The 21,955-nt window shown below is 53.0% G+C and overlaps 1 protein-coding gene and 1 long non-coding RNA gene across 15 annotated transcripts in view; one reads left to right on the forward strand and one right to left on the reverse strand.

Annotated features, from left to right (window-relative positions):
- The window catches only part of RALGPS1 (Ral GEF with PH domain and SH3 binding motif 1), a 295,437-nt gene that overhangs the window by 11,180 nt on the left and 262,302 nt on the right, over positions 1 to 21,955 (reverse strand). For 5 of the 12 annotated variants that reach the window (XM_038549310.1, XM_038549309.1, XM_038549314.1 and 2 more), the window contains 7 exons: positions 18,215 to 18,341; positions 16,978 to 17,135; positions 14,694 to 14,745; positions 3,833 to 3,916; positions 2,405 to 2,510; positions 495 to 587; positions 208 to 313 (listed from right to left, as the gene is read on the reverse strand). In XM_038549310.1, coding sequence (XP_038405238.1) covers positions 208 to 313; positions 495 to 587; positions 2,405 to 2,510; positions 3,833 to 3,916; positions 14,694 to 14,745; positions 16,978 to 17,135; positions 18,215 to 18,341 — 726 coding nt within the window. Of the gene's footprint in view, positions 1 to 207; positions 314 to 494; positions 588 to 2,404; positions 2,511 to 3,832; positions 3,917 to 11,126; positions 11,164 to 14,693; positions 14,746 to 16,977; positions 17,136 to 18,214; positions 18,342 to 21,955 lie in introns of those variants that run through there. The other 7 variants (XM_038549311.1, XM_038549315.1, XM_038549317.1 and 4 more) reach the window with 4 other exon arrangements.
- Positions 10,686 to 18,598, forward strand: LOC119873369. Of its 3 annotated transcripts, none has more exons than XR_005364967.1 (4): positions 10,686 to 10,917; positions 13,404 to 13,487; positions 15,754 to 17,188; positions 17,384 to 18,598. It is a non-coding gene; the product is annotated as an uncharacterized LOC119873369 (long non-coding RNA). The 3 variants fall into 3 exon arrangements; XR_005364966.1 differs by lacking the exon at positions 10,686 to 10,917 and having other exon boundaries at positions 13,028 to 13,487; positions 15,754 to 16,014; positions 16,557 to 17,188; XR_005364965.1 differs by lacking the exon at positions 10,686 to 10,917 and having other exon boundaries at positions 13,028 to 13,487.

Here is a 21,955-nt window from a genome sequence, read left to right on the forward strand (position 1 = left end):
GTGTGCCATGCCCACTGCTCAGTGGACACACTGACCATGATCTAAGCAGTTTTTGTGGCCCAGTGAGGGGACCCTCTGACCACAACCTAAAGCAAAGGGAAGGTAGCAGCCCCAAAAGTTCTTACTGTTTCAAATTGTACATTTGGCAGGAGAGGAAAACAGAGTAGAGAGAGGTTGTGGGCACCCAGTGCCCAGCCTGCTGCCTACCTTTGTCAGGGTTATTCAGCTGGAAGATGTCTGGGTGCTCAGGGTCATCAGGCAGCTGCACCATCCAGCCCACAACAGAGACCTTTTTGCCAGGTGTGGATTTATACTGGGGAAGAACAGCAGCATAACCAGGAGGCCCACGTCCTTCACTCTCCAAAGAAGCTGAGCTGGGTCTGGCAGGGTTCCTTCCTCCTCCCACCACCTCCCCTGTTTTCCTCCCCACACCCATTACCCCCAGGTCACACTATGTGAAGTCCCAGCCTGGAGAGTCCTTTCGTGGGACTTACGTGTTTTCTGTCTGTGCCCCGCAAGGACTTGGCTCCGTAGTACAGGAGGGTGGATCCCGAGAGTATGACCCAGTACCTGGTCCATGAGGACAGCTACAGAGGAAGGGGAAGCAGAGTGGCGACCCTGTAAGTGGTGGGAGTGGAGTCTCCCCTCCCTGCCGGATTACAGATCCAGCTGCACAGGTGGAAGGGTGCTCCCTTCCTCCTAACCAGTGCCTTCACAGGCCTCATCTCTTCCTGGCACCTCATGCATCAATATCACTTTTACCCAGGGCCGGGAGGAGGGAGACCCTCACCAGAGCCTTTGAGCTCTGAGCCCTAAGCCCTGTATCCCCTCTCTGGCTCCTTTACTCAGAGAGCCTTTCATTTTTTCACCCTGTTTAAGGCAGTGCCAAGGCAGGTGACTTGGCCCCAAGAAGGTCCCTGGAAAAAACATTTTTAAAACGCAGACACACTAAACCATAGCCTAGTAGAACCATGATTTCTGTGCTGGGGTTCTCTGGCTGAGACTCAATGGTAGCACTTGGGAAGTCCTTATGGTTAGAAGTGGGGAAAGCCAACAGAGCCAAGCTACAGGTATTCTTTCTGTTTCTCTAGGCAGCAAGGCTGGGATTCCCTCTTCAGGAGAGCTCTGCTCCTCAGTTTAGGGAAAATCACTTCAATAAGCCTTTTGGTTCTGCAAAGGTGAAGCAAGTATCTTCTCCTGAAAGGAACAAGGTTGAGAGTAGAGATGCAGATGGTTCTGTATTACAGCCTACAAGACTCCTTTTCCATGCTGGATGGAGCTATGTCACTGGAATAGTGAAAGCAGTGGCTTTCAGACCTCTTTGATGACACCCACAGGTGTGTATGACACACATGCACATACATGTCGAATTGAAAGAAGCTTCATGAAAAAGTACTTACCTTTATTATATGTAAGGAATGCTGTTGTTTTCCATTCTATTCTATTCTGCTCACAAATACAGGTTATGACCCACTGGACTGATTTCTTCACTGGGCCAACCAGCATTTGGGAAAACCCTGCTAGTGGGACTCTGTCTCTCCCTGGCTCAGGATGACTGGGCCCTGAATTCTGAGTATGGGAGAGAAGCAGGCAGGTCCATGCAACAGGCCAGATACAGGGCCCCATGTCACAGAATGCTCTGTGATAACCTGAGCTCAAGGGACAAAGTGTGGCCCAGAGCTGGGGTGAAGACCCTCCTTACCCACGAGCCACCTGGCATCTGCACACAGGCTAGCATCTGAAGGTGACAGCTGGGCTAGCACCCTGGCAACTTCACTGTGGGCACAGGCAGGAAGGGTTATCTTCAGGTGGTTCCATGGGCAGTGGACAGGGCAAGCAGGGCCAGGACGGGAGTGGGAGGGCAGAGCAGACAGGAGCTGATACTGCCTGGAGACACAGCGCACAGGCTGGCTGTTTGTAGAAAACCCTTGCGTGGATGCTCTGTTGGTAACAGTACAGGGGTCTTTGCAGGTGGCTGAGGCCCTGCTAGGGGTGCGGGTCATGGAGCCAGTGACATGCGGGTCCAGCACAGGTGACCTGGGAACTAGCAATGGAGCCTCAAAGGCCTCCTGATGCTGCTGCCACAGGGAGAGAGGGCACCTGCAGCTGGGGGTACCATACAGGCTGTGTTGACCCTCTGAGGGGCAATACCAACCAAATGCCCAGAGGTCTGTGGGCTGCCACTGACCCTCGTCACAGCCTTGGCTCACTGCATGCTCACTGCATGTACTGCCATGCATGTGACATTCTTGCTCAGTCCTTTAGAATGTTGGCACTATTTTCTCCCAGTTTACAGATGTGGAAAGTGAGGCCACTCATTCAGTGGCACAGCCGGGGCTGGAGTGCAGGCCCTCTCTGATGCCCCTGCAGCCTCCACACAGAGCTGAGGTGTCTCTGTACTTACCGCGGGTCTCCGTCCTTCCTTGAGCAGGGTTTTCCTCCTCAGGGGACCTTCCATGGTGGGCACTGCGGCTGAGCTCCCCAGTGTACAGATGCACGGGCCTGTGGGGCTAGGGGGAGACCAGTAGTCAGACACCGCCCTGGCGGGGCCCAGCTCAGGCCCCTCTCCCCCACAGGTCCCCACCGCCAAGTCCGCAGTGCTGTGCTGGGCCAGAGGGTGCAATGTGGTTGGGGCAAGGCCAGGGAGGGGCCCCTGAGGCCATGGAGAGCTTGAACAAGGGTGGCCCTGGACTGGCCACAGCTGAAAACTTTTACCTCTCTCACCTTTCTGAGCACTTCAAGGCCCTAGGCTTGGTGACAGTGCTCCCTATCATCCAGGCCCCAGAAGCACTGCCACCTGGTCCCCACCTCCGCAGTGGCTTCCTCTGGGCCCTCCCCTGCATTCCCACCTTCCTTTCCCCCCAGTGTAGCCCCTCCAGGCCCAGTGTAGCACCAGGAGCCTGGTGGAGCCTCCATCAAGTGGGGAGGTGGCGCTGGAGTGCAGGGGGCCCAGGGGGATCCGGGCCCGCCAGACAAGCTCAGCACTGTTGCCTCAGGGCTTCGGGTGCCACCTACAGGTAAGGACAGCCAAGCGAGGCCCTGGCCCAGACCTGCCCCGAGGCCTGGATGGCAGCTTGTTTTCTGGGTAGGTGCTTCTCCTGGGCTTCTCCTCTTGGTGCCCTTCCTCCGCATGCCGTGAACAGCCCTGCCATCCATCTGGCTGCTTGAACTGGAGACCTGAAGGTTTCTCCTCTTACCTCTCCACCCCCCGCCACCTATTCAATCCCAAGGATGCAATGATCCCAAGCCCTATGTATGTCTGACTGCCCCTCAGCCATTGCACTCCTCCCACCTTAGGCCAGAAACAGCTCTTCCTTTGGACAACTGCCTGTTGGCTGACCCCTGGCCTCCCTGAGGGCACTCCTGCCTTCCTCCTGCATGCTCTCCAGTTCTCCATGCCACGGCCAGGATGACCTGGTCACGCCACTGTCACCCCCCATCCCCACCCTGTGGTTGGGCCCCACTTCCCCAGCCTCCACCCCCTTCCTCTCTCATTCTTTCCAACATTGACTCTCCTTCACTCCCCATGCCACCCTGCTCTTCCTGCCTCCCTCTGGCTTGGGGTGCTCTTATTATCCCTACACCTCCCCTCCCTGTATTTGGTTCATTCCTATTACTCTTCCAGTGGTTTCTCCAGAGAGGCCTTCCCTGCACTCCCTTTCCAGAACACCCCACCACCTCTCTGGGACCATCAGGGACCTGGGAAGCAGCCTCATGGACTGGGGTAAAGACCGCATCTGGTGCATCCAGCAGCCTCGAGCACAGCTCATGGCATCCAACAAGCAGCCTAGAGCTAGTTGTCAGGTAAATGAGCACACGAACAAATGAATACCTATAGACGCAGCTCCGGGTTCTGGGAGAATTCCGAACTGGAACCCGCCAGTTGGGCCCCAGCGTGGCATAGAGACGTCCCCTGCTTCAGAGGAAAAGGAGTGAGTTTTAGCAACAGCCAGGAACAACCAGACACTCTGAGGAAGCAAGGGCATCTCGGACCCTAAGGGCATTAGCTCAGGAGGCTCCAACCCCAGCTCTTTCTGCACCTCCTCCGTCATGTTGCAGACACATCTGAGGCATATCTGTCACTGCCAGGCCAGTGAACACAACACCCCCAGAGCCTCTATCAGTGTCAGGGTGTGACTAAAATCAGGGCACACCCACTTACCCAATGTGAAGCTGACACATTTAATAGAAAATGCCGTACAGCCCAAATAGTCCATGATAAATCCAATTACAAGGGCACGCACAGAAGGAATTGTGGGCAGTCTTGCATGTCGGGTCCGGGATTGGGGGGGCATGTGCACCGTCTTCATGCACCAGGGCACAGCTCAATTCCTCTGTTTGCTGTGTCCTCTCCTTTGCTGGCCCCAGCCAGACCCCTGCCATCTGCCCGTGGGCCGCCCCTCTGGCTTCTCTCCCACCTGTTGCCCCCAGCAGGGAGCCTCTGCAGGGGAAGATGCGGTTTCCAGAGTAAGCAGAATCTAACCTACAGGGTGGGCGGGGAGGCTTCTGTCTTTCTGTCTCTTCTGTTCACCTTTTCCTCTTTCAGCAGGATGATTTCCTGTGTCCACTTGGTCCTCAACCACCTTCTACCCCTGCGGCATGGTGTCTCCCTGGGCCAGTGCTTTCCTTGCTCCCTGGCCAAACAGTGATGTAACCCAATTTAGAAGGTCAGACAAAGTCAAGCCTGCCTTTGCAAATACACTCTCCATTATCCGCTGCCAGTCCTAGGTTGCTGCGTGCAGCCCCTTGGCACTGGACACCTGGGGGGTGGGTGGTTGGGGCCAGGCTCATTCTTTGCAGCAGGCCCATTACAGCAGAAGTGGGCTCAAGTTCCTCTTTGGGCGGGGCGGGGTGGGGGGTCGGGTCACGTGAGTCCCTGCCCCTCCGTCCTCTGCTTGAGAAGAACTGTCCTCAATAACCATCTTGGGTCTGTGGTACAGAGGCCCAAGTTCAGGGCTGGTCAGAGTCTGGTGGCCATCTAGGCCAATTGCCCATCCAGCCACTCCTCCTTAGGTGGTAAAGAGCCACAGCATGTGCTTAGGCCCTCAAGTCCTCAAATGTAACAGAGCTCAGTCTTTCCCCAGCACCCCTGGATGACAGAGGATGGTCACAGGCCAGGAGCTGTGGTGCAGAAGAGGCCCTGCCACAATAACTCCCAGCCCACACCCCGGATTGTCTTCTCCCTCTCCTCCATTCAGAAAAAGGCTTGCAACGCGGTGATGAGCAGGACATCACAGGTAACAACAAATCTGCTCTAAATTATGAAAAGCTTCGGGACTTTCATTGTTACTGTCAACACTGCCGAGTACCTCACAACTGGGTCACAACATATTATAACCCCGTGCTGAGGCAGGCTGCTCGGAGGGCTCCTTCAGCCTGCCTCCAGGGTTGCTTTCCTCTCCAGCCATTACCAGAAATTTCTTATGAGTTGGGGCAGGGTCTAACAGTGAACCTTTCTGGGATGACATTCCTTGTGCCCAGGGGACATCTCCTCATTTGATCTGGATTCCTGCTCTGAGCTGCCACCTGTCTGGAGTGGGACATGGAGCTTCCGTTTGCAGAGCTGGATCCTCTGGCCCCTTCTTCTCCACCTTTCTTCTTGAGTCTTTTTGCCCTGGTACCCAAGGAAAAGGTGTGATGACAGCGGGCTGTCTGCCATTACCAGTAGTCCCACCAAAGGGGGGATGTGGTTGGTGCTTCTACCTCCCCTCCACCTTTCTCTCCTTTCTGAGATAGTCCACGGCTGCACACTCAATAGGTGTTTGCATGACTGACACTTTTCAATGGAGAGCTTTAAATCAGTGTCTTCCAACCAGTCTAGTCTTTTAAGTAGCCTTTTTCCATGTTCTTCCTAAAGGCGTGGGGTGCCCCCCAGTGTACCAGGCTGGTGGGGGGTAATGCAGGGGCGCAGAGATCACCAGTGAGTGTAGGCTCACATGAGCAAGATCATGACACTCACCATCTCACTGGAGTTTTAAGCATATTATCTTCCCCAGAAGAGGGAAACTGAGGCTCAGTGATGGGAAAACACTTGACCAAGGCATGAGCCTAATAAGCCAGGATGTGAACCCTGTTCTGACTCTACAGCCCAAGCTGCTCCCACACCTTTCAGGGCCGCAGGGAGGCTGAGATGTGCCATGTGGTGGGGTCTGCCACAGGGACTAGGTCTCCATGTGGAGCCAGCACCCTGTGGGTGGTGTCCGGGCATTCTCCTCCCAGAGGTGCCACTCCTGTGGGCCTCTGCTACAGCTCACACTGATCAGGCTTTGTCAGTGTCTGAGACTGGACAGCCCGAGCAGTCGTAGGTCCTGGTCTCTTGGGGTGGGACTACTTCCTGGGTCCCTTGGCCCCTGGTCTCTGCACTGGAGTCATCTTCCAGTGGCTGACTGGCACTAAAGAGCAGCTGCCACTTATCCACTGCTGACCATGAGACACACTGTTCCTCTCACCTCTGTGAGGGGTACTGTTCCCACTCTGTCTTAGATGAGGAGACAGAGGCTCAAGAAGATGAAGCCACTCATTCCACTGTACCGGCCTGTCATTAGGGATAGAGATGTAAGTATTCACAGAGCGGGGATGGCTTTCCAGTACGAGCAGAGGGCCTATGTCTGTCAAGCTGCTCCCAGTGGGGCAATTCAGAGCCTGCTTCCCTGGAACCTGGGGGATTGACCCTGGCCTTGGAGGTCAGCGTCACGGTGACTTTTCCCCAAGGCCAGTTTTTGGGATAGTTAGGGTTGTGGTGGCCCACCTTCCTCCCCAGGTGAGCCCTGCAGGGTTGGAAGAGGGTTATGACGGTTGGGGACTATGGTGTGGCCTGAGCAGGAACCTCAGCCACTGAAACCAATCTGATCATGGCCTTGTTTGAGAATATTTGTTATTTGAATGTTCAGAGCCAGAAAATGCAAAATGAAGGGGCAGTGGTACCTGGTAAACTCAAAAATCAGGGGATTTCTTGGACTGACATGGAGAGTCCCACTCTGGAACCACAGACACCTTTTCCAACATGATGCTGGGAGCAGAATGTGGCTGAATGTATGTAATTCAGGAAGGCCATTTTACTGTTTCTTTTCGAGGATGGATTTTGGGCAGCGGTGGGGAGAAGGGATGCAGCAGGCAACCCTACTCATGGGAAGTCTGGTCTGGGAAAGATGTACGGCTAGCAACCAAGTAGAACACTTCAGTCTCAAATAGTGTACAAAATGGTAATAATGATGGTGGTGGTGGTGGTGGTGGTGATGGTGATAATGATGGGCTGATGGGAATGATGGTATGATGATGATGATGGGGTGATGGAGATGATAAGGATAGGATGATGGTGATGATGGAGTGATGGGAACGATGGGAATGATGGAGGTGATGGTGATGATAAGGATGGGATGATGGTGATGATGGGGTGGGATGATGGGAATGATGAAGTGATAGTGGCGATGGGGATAATGAGGATGGAATGATGAGGATGATGGGAATGATAGATTCCAGGCAATGTGCTAAGCAGTACTTTTTCATTATCTTGTCTAGTCACACAGGGCTTTTTTGTCCTGAAAATCAGGAATACTGCCAGGCAGGCACTATTTTTTTTTTTTTTTTTATTGTTTGTTTTAAGTAGGCTCCATCCCTAGCAGGGAACTCAATGAGAGGCTTGAACTCACAAACTCGAGATCGAGACCTGAGCTAAGATCAAGAGTCAGATGCTTAACCAACTGAGCCATCCAGGTGTCCCCAGCAAGCACTATTCTTATCCCCATCTTGCAGATAAGGAATCTGAGGCTTGGAGAGGTGGAGTGACTTGCCCAAGCTCACAACACTAGGAAGAGGAAGAGCAGGTCAGGCTGCTGAGGTGGAAGCAGCCAGAGTCCTGCTAGGCCAACAGCATCATGAGAATTTTGACTATCCAAGGCAGGTCTGAAAGGCACCTTCCCCTCAACAGTTTTCTAGGTATACTTTAAGTAGTATCATGGGGATTAAATTCCCCCTGTTGGGGAACAGGGAGAAGTCTTTGATAATAATAACATTGGGGTCCCAGTAATCTTGTCTTAGCAGAAATAGAGTCCTCCACCCCATCCTTCTATCTCAAGTGCACAGAGCCCTTTGAGGTACTAATGTGCCTGTGGAAGTGTCCAGGAGATGCTGTTCATTGACAGTGTCCACTTGCACCAGCAAACTTTTAACAGGAAGCCATTCCATTAGGCCATAGCTTGGTCATAGCTACTTCCTGAAGATTCACAGATAGGAAGCTGCCACTCTGAGTTCTGCTGGACCTTGAGACATCCCTTCCAGCAGGACTTGCTAAAGGATTTCTACTGCTTATAAGTCACTCACTCACTCCTCTCTCGGCAATGTCCTTGATCTACTGAGTGGGTCTCTAGGAGCCATATTTGCAATGCATATCTAGCTGAGTGGATAGAACAACACCCGATCCAAGACAGGTCAATCAGATTTTCTCTCATGGCAATTAGGAACTAGATGAGATGGAAAGTCAGGCTCTGTGGCTGGATGAGGTATAACATGTAAACTTGGGAGCTGTGAGGTGTCCATCTTCCTCTCTGTGAGCTGGGAAATCTAGAAATCTGGTCTGCAGAGAGAGAAGGGAGAGCAGCAGATATATGTGGAGAAGGATTAATTTGAAATCGAAAGGGAATCCTGTCCACTGTCTAGGCCCTGAAATCTGAGGGGTTGTAGGTTTTGGACAGAGAGGTTGTGGGCTGAGATTTCTCAGCAACCTGTGAAGCCACAGTAGCTCGTGGGCAGGGCCCAAGGACAAGGTCAAGTGAAAGGCCCAGGGACTTCTGGCCACTGTTCTCTCTCAGAGGAGCCTAAACTCCTGGGTGGAGCCTCATTTTCCAGACTTTGGTGTCTGTTGCTAAAAGCAAGGCAAGAGATGGTATCTTTGGGGGAAACCCACATCAGAAGCTTGGCATGTTGTCCAACCAGGCTGCCACAGGAGGCAGAGCATCAGAACAGAGGCACAGAGCAAGATGGACCTGGAGAAACCAGACAGAGGGATGGGTGGGTGCAGGCACGACTCTGGGGGATTCCTGGGCCTCAGCCAAGGGCGTGGGAGGAAGGCAGTGAGGTTCTCCATGAAAGTCACCCTACAGACAGCCACTCTCACGTTACACTTCAGTTAAAGGGACCCTCACCACCAAGGCTGCCTCTAGAGCCTCCAGAACTGCCCCTCCCTCTCTTGAAATGCTGCATAGTCTGGGGCTGCCATGACTTTACTTTCCTGGGGTTTCCCTAAGAATGTTGGAAGATTCCACTGGCTAAGAACAAGTCAACCTCACACAGGGAAAAATGGCATCGCCCAATTGCCTTGGCACCCTGGGGTACCTCAGAGCCAACTCTCTGCAGCGGTCTCTTAAAGGGGTCCTCCCCCCAGTTCGGTGTCACCCTGGAGGCCAACCAGAGCTCGTGGACGCTTGCCTTCATGGTAGCTCATCTGTCCCACAATTACTGAACTATCATTTTGGGACTTTCCTCTTCACCCCACCCACTCTGAGCCCCCTGGATCACCTGCTTGCTGGTAACAGGTACCGACTGAGTGAAAGCCACAAAAATGTCAAAGTAAGTTCCCAAACAGAGCAACACCGCCCATGTGCTAAGCATCCTCGCTGTAGAGCTGAGGCTCCTGAGGCTCAGAGGTTGAGAGACACGCCCAAGGTCACTGAGAGCAAGCTATCCTGACCTCAGGCCCCTCCTAGCACTGCTGGCAGTGTAGGGAAGCCAGACCATGATCTTTCAATGCAAAGGCACACTAAGAAGGGAAGCCAGACGATGATCTTTCAATGCAAAGGCACACTAAGACCAAGACACATCATGGAGTCCCCCTCTCCGGCAGGGACTCTTAAGAGCCAAACCAAGCATCCCTGGGCCACCTCTCTCATCCTGGCACACAACTCAGGCCTTGGAGCCTCCTTAGATCCTGGGATCCCTCTTGAGGGCCCACTGTGATCCTCTTAACCGATGTCCTTGGGCTTCTGTGTAACCATCGCCACTACTGGAAGCCACTCCTGACCCCAGTCTGACTCGGGTCACTGCACTGGACACTCCCATTGAGTGCTGCACAACTTCCAGACCCTTGTGGACCTGGCATCATTGATTTGTTCTCTCTCCCAACCTGACTGTGAGCTGCGACTAGATTCCCTGTATCCCTCACCTCCCTGAGAAGGAAGGAGAAACAGCTCTGCTTCAGAGAGGGTTGTCACTCTTGTCTCTTCCCAAGGATCCCTCTGCCTCCTCGTCTTTCCACCACCTGTATTTCTGGGCTGTCTCTCTTGCGAGAGCGCCCTTCCTCACACACTGCTGATGTCGGAGTAGAGAAGACGGATGGCCAAGGGTTTCGTGATGAACTCTGTGACATACTTTCCTATGTTACTCCTTAAAAAGCAATCAGTAAACATTTCTGATTTTATCTTTTTTAAAAAGTTAATTTTTTTCTGGGCATAAAGGAAACATGTACCCATTGTAGCAGATCTGGAGAATATAGAAAAAAAAATGAAGGAAAGAAATTCATTCAGTGACCCTAGAACCCAGAAAGAACTAAGATGAGTGACATTACACATTTTTGTACATACATATATGTTCACTTCACTCATCCATTTTGTTCCTAATTTTTAAGAACTTCACTTAAAATTATTAACTCTTAGGCTAATATTTTTATTCTCACTTTGGTGCCACATTGGGCATAAAAAGAAGCACCTATTAGCTCTTTCTGATGGGCTTGACTAAAATATTCCCTTCCTTCTTGAATTTCTGAGAAGCCTGAGGTTTGCTCGAGGCTAGCCTATGGCAATGTCCACAGTCCCTAGTTTCCAGTTAATTAAGTACATGTTGAAAATGCCTTTTCAGGGCCGCCTGCCTTCTTTCCTTGGGAAAGCACGGTGTGATATGGGATCCTCCTCAACCCAGGACACTGAGGTGAGAAAGGTACAGGTTGGGACATGAGGTAGTCTTAAGAGAGGAGGGGGCCCACCCTTACCCGTCGCCCCAGGGACTCTGGCCTCTGGTTGTTGAGGGCCCTGACCCAGGACCACTGCTCTGTCCTCATTCTGAGCCCAGAAGATAGGGGAGGGTTTTTAGAACAGCCGAACCAACCCCTACCTGGTCTGGCCACCTCATGGCTAGTCTGTTCTCACTCCTCCTCAGCCTGCGGCCCTGCTGAGGCTGAGACATAAGAAGGGACAGCAGATGAGATGGGCAGCAGGAGGTCCTCTTTGTCCCTGAGCCCTCAATGCACAGTCCTAGCAAGAACAGGGTCAGTGGGGGTGCCATTCCACCTCCTGGCCCACTCCCACAGAGAGCAGGGCAAAGGGTCCCCATGACTCTTGTGGGCTCCATCATGGGTGCTTGTGAAGGCTGGCCACTCGAGGAAAGCACCAGGTGTAGCCTGAGCTCTGGCCACCAGGCTGAAATGTCCATGTGTGTGATCTCAGGGAAAGCAAACCTGAAGACAATGCCATATGACCTCGCATTCATCAGACAATGGGAACCCTCCTTCCTGCCTGGTCACAGTGGCATACAGAGTGATTAAGATGTGTCTGCAGACCAATGGAGGGCTATGTGTTGGCTCCAGGGGTCTCTGGCCTGGGACCTCCCTATCCTCTAGCTGGTATTTGGCTCTGTTTCTCTTCCTGGCCTGGGTCAAGGCTGTCACCAGGGCTGGGGCCTGGTCAACAAGTCAATTGAAGAGTGTGGAACCTAGGCTTCAGGGCTGTGAGGTAAGGTGCTGCCCTGGCCCTAGCCTGGCCTCGTTCCTGTGGGAGGGGCCAGCCCTCTCCTATACTCTTAGCTGTGGTTGAGGTCACAGTCCACCCATGCAAGTGTGAAAGTATAGAGTTAAGGCTGTGTTCTCACAGCATCATCAGTCAGGACCAGCTGGTGGGTCTCTGAGGTGGGAAGCTCTGCTTTGCTGAAAAGTGTTCTGGAGGCTCTTTCAGGGCAGATGCTGGCCTCTGGACCCAGGCAGGGTAGCCCTGACTTCCAGGGAGAGGGAATCTGTTCCCCTTTGTAGAGCAGGAGCGAAGTGGCCTGGGGGTGAAGGGAGGCCCCATTGGGGCCGAGCACTGTTCCGGTGAAGGTGAGGAAGGGAGGCCCAGGTGGCACAGTGAACTGTGGTCACCGAGTTTTATCAGAAAGAGTGGCATTTAACAAAAGTTTTCAAAGACCGTGAGGCAGACCCTCCCCTCCGGCTCACCCATGGTTCTTTTGGAAAGTCTCAAATGCTTACATGCATCTGAGGCAGTGAACTGTTTCTAGTGGACATGGAAAGAAGCTAGTACAAGATGGAAATGCAGACTGGAGGCTGGGCCACAGGGGCTGGAGGCCAGGGGTCAGCCTGAGTCTCAGAGTGGACTAGAGGGCTCATCCTAGCCCACTGGCATCTTCCAAAGCAGGTGGTCTCCTGCTCCCTTCATCATGCTAGGAGAACGAGAAATAGGACGTTCTCCCAGTGGGCTTCTGGAGGCAGGGCTGGGCGGCTGCACAGGTGAGCCAGCTGGGAGACCAGCTCATGCAGGAGGTCCCACCCAAAAGGCACCTACTATGGACATTCCAATGTAGAGTAAATCGAATGCCAAATTCTAAGTGAAAGAGAGAAAACAGAAATGCTGTATCTTACAGGATTTGCTACTAAGGATAGCGAACCTACAGGGGGTCAGGAACCCTCACAGTCTTCCTTCCTGGTGGCTCTGGTCTGGGTCATAGGTACTCATCAGGAGCAGTATTTGTTGCCCTCAGTGACTAGTGTGGTGTCTGGCAGGACGCCATGGCTTAATAAACATCCACTGATTGAATGAATGAGAGAATGAGGGGGTGAATGAACCAGTGTATAAGGTCAGGTCTGGATCCTGGTGCCATGCCTGCAAGTTTCCCTCTGAGTATCCCCTCATTGGCCTATGGCCAGGGGACACTGGCTTGCCTGTGAGCCCTGTCCATCAGGGCATTCCTAGGAGTCCCCTGACTGCTGCTGACACAAGTCAGACTTTTGCTCATCAGATCTGGAGTCTACCCTAGAGCCTGCCTGGTTCTCATCTCCTCTGCTGGGCTGGCCCCAAGGCGCAGGCAGTGGGACTTACTGGCCTGAGCAACCCAATCAAGAACTGAGCAAATATCCCCCCAGGAGTCCTTCAGCAGGGACAGAGGGAGCAGGTTCCAAGGGCTCATGTTGGTGTTCCTTCCCTTTTCCAGATCTCCATCTAGGGTCTCACAAAGGCGCCACACTGACCAAATGACATGGGGCCAGGCCCTGTGCCTATCACAATGGCCCTCTGGTTGAGGCCAGAAGCATAGTGGTAAAGAGGTGGTCTCAGCAGTCAGGAGGATGTGGATTTGGGTCAGCTTTGCTCTACCAAAGGAGCGTGAAGCAGGACAAGTCACTTCACCTCTCTGACCCTTACTGTCCACAGGTGTAAAACGGGGACACTAAGAATAACCACTGTGTAGATTCGATTGAGGATTCGATGAGGCCAAGACAGTACCTGAGACACACGGTATGCTCAACAAAGATCACTTATGACTTATCACTTACGTCCCTCTGCCCTGTGAGGACTGGCTGGGTGTGTTCATCTCCTCTCTGGCCATTTTATGATTATGGGGACTGATGAGACAGGAGGCTTCAGCACCAGAGAAGTGAGGAATGTGCAGAGTGTGAGAGTGTGAGTGTGTGTGAGGGAGAGAGATAGAGTATGCACACATGTGTGAGGTCTATATGTGTGAGCTGTGTGTGAATGTACACGTGCATATGTATACCTACATAGGTGTGAGTACACAAGTGTATGTATGGATGTGTACACACACAGCATTTCTTGTAAAACATGTATCAAATGCATGTGGGAGACTGTGTATAAGTCTGTGTGTGTGTGTGTGTGTAGAGTGTACATAACTGTGTGTGTGCACCTGTCTGTGTGCACAGGTCTCTGCACGCTGGTGGCAGGGCCACTCTGAAGGGTGGTGCAGATCTGCCTCCCTGAAGCATTCTGTGTCAGTGGATTTCTCTCTGCCTCTCCTCAGACCTCGAGTCACTGTGTTGTCCTTCACCTTTGGTGGCACCACAGCTATGGGAGCTCCCTATCCGGAGTCTGTCTTTCTAGAGCCTGCCTGGTGCCTGGCACAAAGAAAGCCTCAGCATGTGGAGTACATGCAGTGGGTGGATTCCTGAGCAGGAGGCCCCACTCCTGGGGCAGAAGGGCTCACCACAGGGAGCCAAACCCTGGGTTGGGGTCCACTTCATTGTCCCAGTGCCCAGCAGGGTGGGTCAGCCCAAGGCCTGAGGCCATGCGAGTGTAACACTCTCAGATCCCACCAGGCGGAGCCACTTGCCCATTTCCACACCAGGCCAATCTCTGGCTTCTGGTTTTAAAAACCCACATTTCAGACCAAATCTGCTCACAGGTTTCCTCAGCAGCTCGGCCTAAGGAAGAGGTGCTGGCCTCGGGCTCCTGGGGCTAGCTCTGGATTGGATGATGAGTGGGGCTGCTCAGAGCATGGGGCTGGGACCCCCACCCCACACCCATCCTGCTCTTCCACCCCTCACTCCGAGTGGGCCCTACCCCTGGTCCGAGCTGACTTGAGGAGCCACAGAGCAGCCTCCCCAGGCTGGGCCAGTGAGGGGTGGTGGGGGTGGGGGTGGGGGTTGGTCCCCTCCCGGAGCGCTGAGTGCCACCCTGGGAGGGAGGCTGAGCTGAGGCCACACTCACCTTTCCAGCCCTGAAGACATCTCTTCACTAAACTCTGAGCTCTCACTACTGCCTGGAAAAGGAACACAGATCAATGAACATGGCAGCCTCACAGAAGAGGGGACAATCCCAAAGGAGTCTATTCTCCTGGGCCAGCAGGCTCAGGCCCCTGAGCTCCACAGAAGTGCCAGAGAAACAGCTTTCTGGCCCTGTGGGCAACTGTGTGACTTGGGGTTTTGCTGCTGCTATTTCTGACTCATTCTCCTGGGAGAGTCAAAAGAACTATGCTCTCCCACTGTTCCAGGGTCCTCCACTCTCTTACTGCTGCCTCTCTGAAGGCTGCAGCTGCCTCCCACTGGCCCACCAGGCTCTGTGACCCTTGGCCTCTGTGTTGGCCTGGCCTGGCCTGGCCCTACCACTGCCTTCCTCCTGGTCCAAGTGAAACCAGTGGTAGAACAAACCTCACCTAGTGAAGACAGGGGCCAAATGAGCAAGGGCCAGGTCCCAAGGGCCAGGACTGTCACAGAGCAGCTGCTTGGCATTAGACAGAAGCCTTGAGGAAGTGGTCCTTCACCTGGCCAGCATACACAAGAGAGGCTCCACCTCCCCCGGCCGCCCCTCTGGGGTGGACTGGGACACCTGTTAACAGCATGCTGCTGAGTGCCTTTGTACTCTCCCTCAGTTCAACACTTGGCCTGGGCTGTCTGCTGGCATCAACTCTGGGCAGGGGGAGAGGGGAAGGGAGGAGGTCTCCGGCACCTTGGGAGTCACCAGGTGGAGAGGGCTCCAAACAGGGCACATGCACACATGACAGCTTGCTCCTGGGCTTCCAGCTCCATCCGGAAAAACATCTACATTTCCCAAGAGGAGGAACCGAGAACCAAATTGCCTGGTGATCTCCTGTCGTGCCTGACTAGGTTTTCTGTCTCAGGAATAGCAAGGCCTGGGCTCAGGCACAGCTCAGAAAGTTTCCTGGATGTAAAACAGCTGTCCTGCTGCCCAGCTGAACGCTATGGGGCTGGCATTTCCCAGACTGGCTCCTCAGAACCTCATCCTCATCTCATTCCCTATCCCATTCCAGGACACTCCAAGGAAAAGGGTTCTGTGACCAGGCTGGGTGAACCTGCAGACTCTACTGCCTTTATGGGGATCCATAATCCCCCATTGGCATATTCGAGTCTCTGAGAATGGACCTGCTTACCTGATTCAACCCAGCCTCTCTCCAACATACTGACCCCAGAATTCTTCTCCCCAACACATTGACACCTATGAACCACGGGCTACACTGTCCTAAGCTGTGGTAAAGCCCTGATGGGGTCCAATGATGATGACTTCCTCCCAGGTGAGAAGGCAGACACAGACCTTGCTTGTTACAGCCTTTCCGGGGGCAGGAGACAGCTGTCCTTGCAGTGACACCGCCTCAGAGACTGGCCTTGTTTCACAGGGATGTGCGACATGGAATTCCCACCCTTCCCCTTCCTCCCAGTGCTCAGGGGCCCCCCACCCTGTAGACAGTACCCAGATCAAACCCCAGCCTGGCAACTGTCTAAGCTGCCACAGGCCTAGGAGGGCTCCCAGGTAAGGGAAGCAGACAGACACACAGACACACAGACTATGGAAGCACAGGCACACTGAAAAGCGCAGCCAGTGGAGACTGCACTTGTTTGATGGCAGTAATGACAGATGACGGCACTGCAGGGGGGCGGGCCTGTGACCAGAGCTCAACAGTGTCCTCAGCTCTGGCTCAACCTCTCTCCATCCCAGCCTCAGCACTTCAGTTTCCATTCCTCCCACTGACATAAGTACCATTTCTGGCTAAAGCTCAGACATGCAATTTTATCCCTGAAGATCAATTTTTCATCCTCCCTAACTCTGGCTTCTCAGTGTGAAGACAAGTACACAAGAAGAACCCGGTGGTCCACCCAGCTGCTGTCTCCAGGTAGCTTCCCCCACTTGGCCTTGTACACTGCGCTTGTGGCTCCCCCAGGACATAAGCCTCATTGGGGCAGCAGCCAGGCTTTGGCAGTTGCCAACCAATGACAGCAGGTCTCAGGTGTGCATCCGGCTGCTCCTTCCACCTGCCTGCCATGCTCAGGGCTACCAATGAGATGAGACAGACCCAGGGCACTTTGTGAAGTCCTGGAGACCAGGAATCAAAGGCCTCCCTGGCTCTGGCGACTCTTGTGGGGGGACCTTTCTGCAGGGGACGAGGGGCCACCGGGCACTGCACGGTGACAGAGACAGACATGGAGCACACGCTGGACTGTGGCCTGCCTGCTGTCATGTGCAGGCCGGAGACGCTTACCTAGGGAGAGTCCATTGGTGACGGCAGAAGAGGAGGTGAGGGCGAGGCCCCTGCGGGGGCTGCGAGACTCTAGGACACTGTCGTCCAGCAGGTGCCTCGCTTTCTCCGATGGGAATGTCGCACTTTTACTCTCAACTACACTCAACTGACACATCATACTGGAAAATGGAAAGGAAGAAAGAAGGCAAAGCTCCTTATCCTCAGAGTAACAGTGAGTACACCTGCCCTGGGGTCTTGAGCAGATGGTGCAGCTGAAGGAAAAAGACTTCCACCCAGAACTATGGCACAGTCCAGGCTCTGCCCTAGCGCATGGCATGACCTTGGGCAAGTCACATCCTGTCTCTGAGCCTCAGTTTCCCCATCTGTCAAATGCGGACTCACAATACTTGCCCTGTCTGTCTCTCAGGATGATGACAAAGCTCAAGTGAGTGGACAGCACTTGTGAACGATGGAGCCACACAAGTGAAGGGGGAGCATGACCCTGTGGGCAGTGCGCCTGATTCTGGAGCCACGCATCTGATCCAAATTCTTGTTCCAACCTTACTTACCATTGTGAAGTACTTCAACCTGTTGAACCTCACAGGACTCCTTCTTACAGTGTATACTATAGCACCTACCTGGGAGGCCTGCAGGGACTCAATGATATAGTGCTTGACAGGCATGTATCAGACTAACACAGAGCAAGCCCTAGACACTCAGAGAGCAACCCCCCACCCAGTCTGTGAGTGACTCCAAGGCCAGCTTGAGCTGACTGAGGCTTGTGTCTTAGTGGTGGAAGGAAGGGAGAGAGAGAAGGACGGAAGGGAAAGAGGAAGAGAGGGAAGGAGAGGAGGAAAGAACAGGGGGAAGAGGGCTCCAACTGTTCGAGAGTCTCTGACCAGCACCCCAGGGACACAGGCATGGCTGCCCCAGCCATGTGAGGTCCACACGTGCCCCCCAGCTGTCAGTCACATAAGGCTGGGCAAACTAGTGGCAGGTTCACTGCTCTGCAGGCTTTCTGAGACAACTGGCAAGCAGACACTCTGAGCCCCAACACTGGCAGGTGCCTTAAGACATTTCCAGAGCCCCTGCCAGCCTGAAGGGAGGGACCAGCCTTCAGGAAGAGGAACTCAGCAGATGGCTAAGGGAGCCCCCCAGTGGTCAAGCATTCCCAGCCACCGTGGAGCCCATGCCCCAGCTCAGTCTAGTCTGGAGCCCACAGTGGGTGGGGGTTGGGGGGGTCTGCTCAGTCACCCACTTGTTTCCCAGGCTGTGGCTCTTCCTGTGTCTTGGGACAGGGGGTGTGGGGAGGCTGCCAGCCACAGATGCATCAGGACAGGTGGGCCGCCGGCTGAACCTTGCAGAACTGGAGCCAGTGGAGGGGCCTGTGAACAGAGCAGAGAGCAATGGTCGGGGCTGGGCTGCAGATGCTCGGAGGTGAGGGCCCCGGGGGGGTAAGGCACCAGACCCGGCTGTTGAGTGCAGGGCACGGTTCACAGAAACCTTGTGGTTTCCCACTCATGAGACACTGATCTCTCACTGGCAGGATAACCAGCCTCTGAACTGCTTGTCAAGATGGCCAGTGTCCTGCTATGCATGGTGCCCCTCGACCAGGCAGTGCCACTGGCTAATACAGGGGTGAATGTGCGGATGGAGGTAGGGGTGTGGGGGTGGGGGCTAGACGTGGGGACCGGCAGCCTAGCCTGGTTTCCCCATGGCAACACTTATCCAGGGCCACCGAGCTGGGTGACAATTGAGGCTGAACAGTGTGTCTTCTGAGTCCAAGTCCAGTGCCCATGCCCTGGGCCTCTATAGCACTTCCTGTTCTCTGCCTGCTCAGTCAACAAAAGGGCATGGAGGGCTTCTCAGGGGAGGCAGCAGATTTACTGAGGTGGGGCATGGCTAGGGAAGCCTATCGGTTACTGCCTGGTGACCTTAGATAGGTTACTTAACTTCATTCCTGAGCCTCGGTTTCCTCATCTGAAAAGTGGGAAGAACTCAACTGACCTTGTAGGTGGTTGGGAGGTCATGAGGTCATGTACATGGAGTTTCACAGACAGTGCTCCTACTCGTTTGATTCTGATCATTATTACCATGTCCTCCTCAGCCCCAGTCATGGGATCCATGGGAGGTCATGAGAGCCAGGCCCACAAACCACACTGGGTGCCGAATGCAGAGACTGAGGCAGAATCCTTAGTGTGGGCCATGTCCACGGCTGTAATTTGAGGGTCATGGTCCTATCTACTATTGTACCCTTTTGTTTTTGTGGCTTGGGAAGGGAGGTCTTGAAGGGAGAGGATCCAGTTGCTAGGCTAACCTTGGCTACCTGGGACAGATGCTGGAAATAGCAGCCAGCACTTCCACAAAGAAGCTGGGCTGCTCGCTGCAGAACGTTATCAGACACACAGTAAGTTTAGGAGCTGCTGCCTAGCCATGTGGGGGAACTTTCTCTTCTGTATGGCCTGAGGTCCACCCAGGGCTTCAGATCCTCCACCACAAGATGCTGTAGGTCCACAAGGGACCTAAGGGGTCCCTGTTCTCCAGCGTGCTTGCTCATCCTCATTTTCATGTCTAGTTCCCAGCCTGTCACTGCAGAAAGTCTAGCTCCCTTCTGTCCTCCCTGAAGGCTCAGAAGGCAGAGGAACACACATGGTCTGGGCGAAGACTTCCCACTTCCCACTGTCACCCTTGCTCCCTGTCCACATCTCATAGTGCACAGACACCTCCTCCCTCAAATCACTCATGATCCCTCGCACCCCATCACCAATCCCCCTGTCCTTAAGCCCCTTGCACAACTCCTAGACCTCTCCCTCTCAAGTGATGTGACTCTCCACATCCATGAGAAAAGCTCCAGCCTTGCAATCGCCACAGGTGCCCCCATCCACATGCATCTCCCTGCTGTGCCTGGACCTGGGACTGGTCTCCTCCTAGTTCTACCTGTTCTGAGAATTCACGCCATTGCCTCCCCTCCTCTCTCTGGCCCCTTCCCCCTCATCTCTTTTCTGTGAAATAAGGCTTCTTGGCCCGTCTTCATTCCAGCCAGTCGAACCCCCTAGAGGCCTGTGTTCCTCATAGCTCTGCCTCTGCCCCTATACCCAACCCTCAAGTCACTGCAATCTGGTTTCCATACCCAATGACATTTCCTCCTTTCTGTGAAACTAATGAACACCCATCATCCTTCTCCCCAGAGCCTGCGGCATCTGGAGCTAGCGACCAGTCCTTCTCAAAAGCTGTACATCCTGGGTATCTGTGATGTCTCACTCTCCTGCCTCTTCCTGTGTCTCTTCATCACTGTCACTCTGTTGCCTCAGAGGCCTCCTTATCCTCCAACAAGCTCTCACACTGGTGTTTTCTACACAGGCCTCCCTCTTTGGCTTCTGGTTTTGATTTGATTTTAACTCACTAGATATGCCAATAACTCTAAAATGTATACTTTTCTGAACCTGAGACCAATATATACAGGACTCTTCCACCTGAGCTTTCCTAAAGTATCCAGAAGTTCAGATCAGGGAAGGCTGAACTTGGAACCTCCTGCTATATTTCCAACTCTACACACTCAGCCACCTGGCCTGGAAGGCAAGGTTGTCTTGGGTTCTCCCGGACTATGACCTGCCTCTTCTCTTTTTTTTTTTTTTTTTTTTAAAGATTTTATTTATTTATTCATGAGAGAGGCACAGAGAGAGAGAGAGAGGCAGAGGGAGAATCAGGCTCGGCTCCATGCAGGGAGCCCGACGCGGGACTCGATCCCGATCAGGCCCTGGGCTGAAGGCTGTGCTAAACCGCTGAGCCCCCCAGGCTTCCCTGCCTCTTCTCTTCTTACCTCCTCTTCAATTGCCACACACCAAGGCCCCCAGATTCTGTACTTCCTCTCGCACCCATTTTTTGTTGCTTATGTCACTGCCTAGTCTGAGTCCTCACACTTCTACCTCCAAGCTGAGCCTCTGAAACCCAACCCCCATCAGCTACGTTAGTGTGTGAAAAAATGAGAAGCTGGGCACGCCATTTCCTTGCTTGAAACTGCCTGACCTGGCCATTTCAGCTGATCTTAAAATCCTACTGGAAAAATAAAGGGGCAAAGTAGCCAAGACAGTTCTTAAGAATAGTAGACATCTCACCTTACCAGATATCAGACCAAAACCCAAAACAATAATGATTCACATAGTTTGGTGTTGAGGCAGGGATAGAGAAACAGTTCAGTAAATCAGAAGGGAGAGCCCAGACTTGCTTCATGATGGTGGAGGCATTATACGTCAGTGGGGACGGAGGGTCTTTTTGGTATATAGCGTTAGAACCACTGGGAGAAAGATGAAATTAGAGTCCTTCCACCTTATATTACACAAGTGGATTCATGTCATGAATGTGAAAAGCAAAAATGCAAACTACTGGGAAAAACTAAGGCAATTATTGTGACCTTGGGGAAAGAATCAAAAAGTATAAACCCTAAAAGGAAAAAAAAATTGAATACAGAGGCACTAGGGTGGCTCAATCAGGTAAGGGTCTGCCTTTGGCTCAGATCATGATCTCAGGGTTCTGGGCTCCCTGCTCAGCGGGGAGTATGCTTCTCCTTCTTCTTCTGCACCCTGCCCCGCTCTTGCGCATGCTCTCTCTTAAATAAATAAATAAAATCTTTTTAAAAATTGAATACACTATATTGCATTAAACCTAAACATTTCTGCACCAAAACAAATAAAAGATAGCAAAAACCATGCTAAAAGGCAAGTTGTAGTCTGGGAGAAGAGATCTGTCATCCATATCACCAGCAAAGGATTTGTGTTGAGACACATAAAGAATTTCAAATATTAGTAAGAGAGAGACAAATCACACAGAGAAGTGGGTAAAGGACACATGTGGGAAATTCACAGAACTCCACATGACCAACAACTACAAGGAAATGTGCTTAACCTCACTGGGAATAACGGGAATGCAAATTACATAGCACAAGTGAGAAAAAAACACTTTTACCTTATTAGATTGTAAAAAATTAATTAGCCTGACAATA

This window comes from Canis lupus, chromosome 9 (assembly GCF_011100685.1).
Source record: "Canis lupus familiaris isolate Mischka breed German Shepherd chromosome 9, alternate assembly UU_Cfam_GSD_1.0, whole genome shotgun sequence".
Classification (NCBI taxonomy): domain Eukaryota; kingdom Metazoa; phylum Chordata; class Mammalia; order Carnivora; family Canidae; genus Canis; species Canis lupus.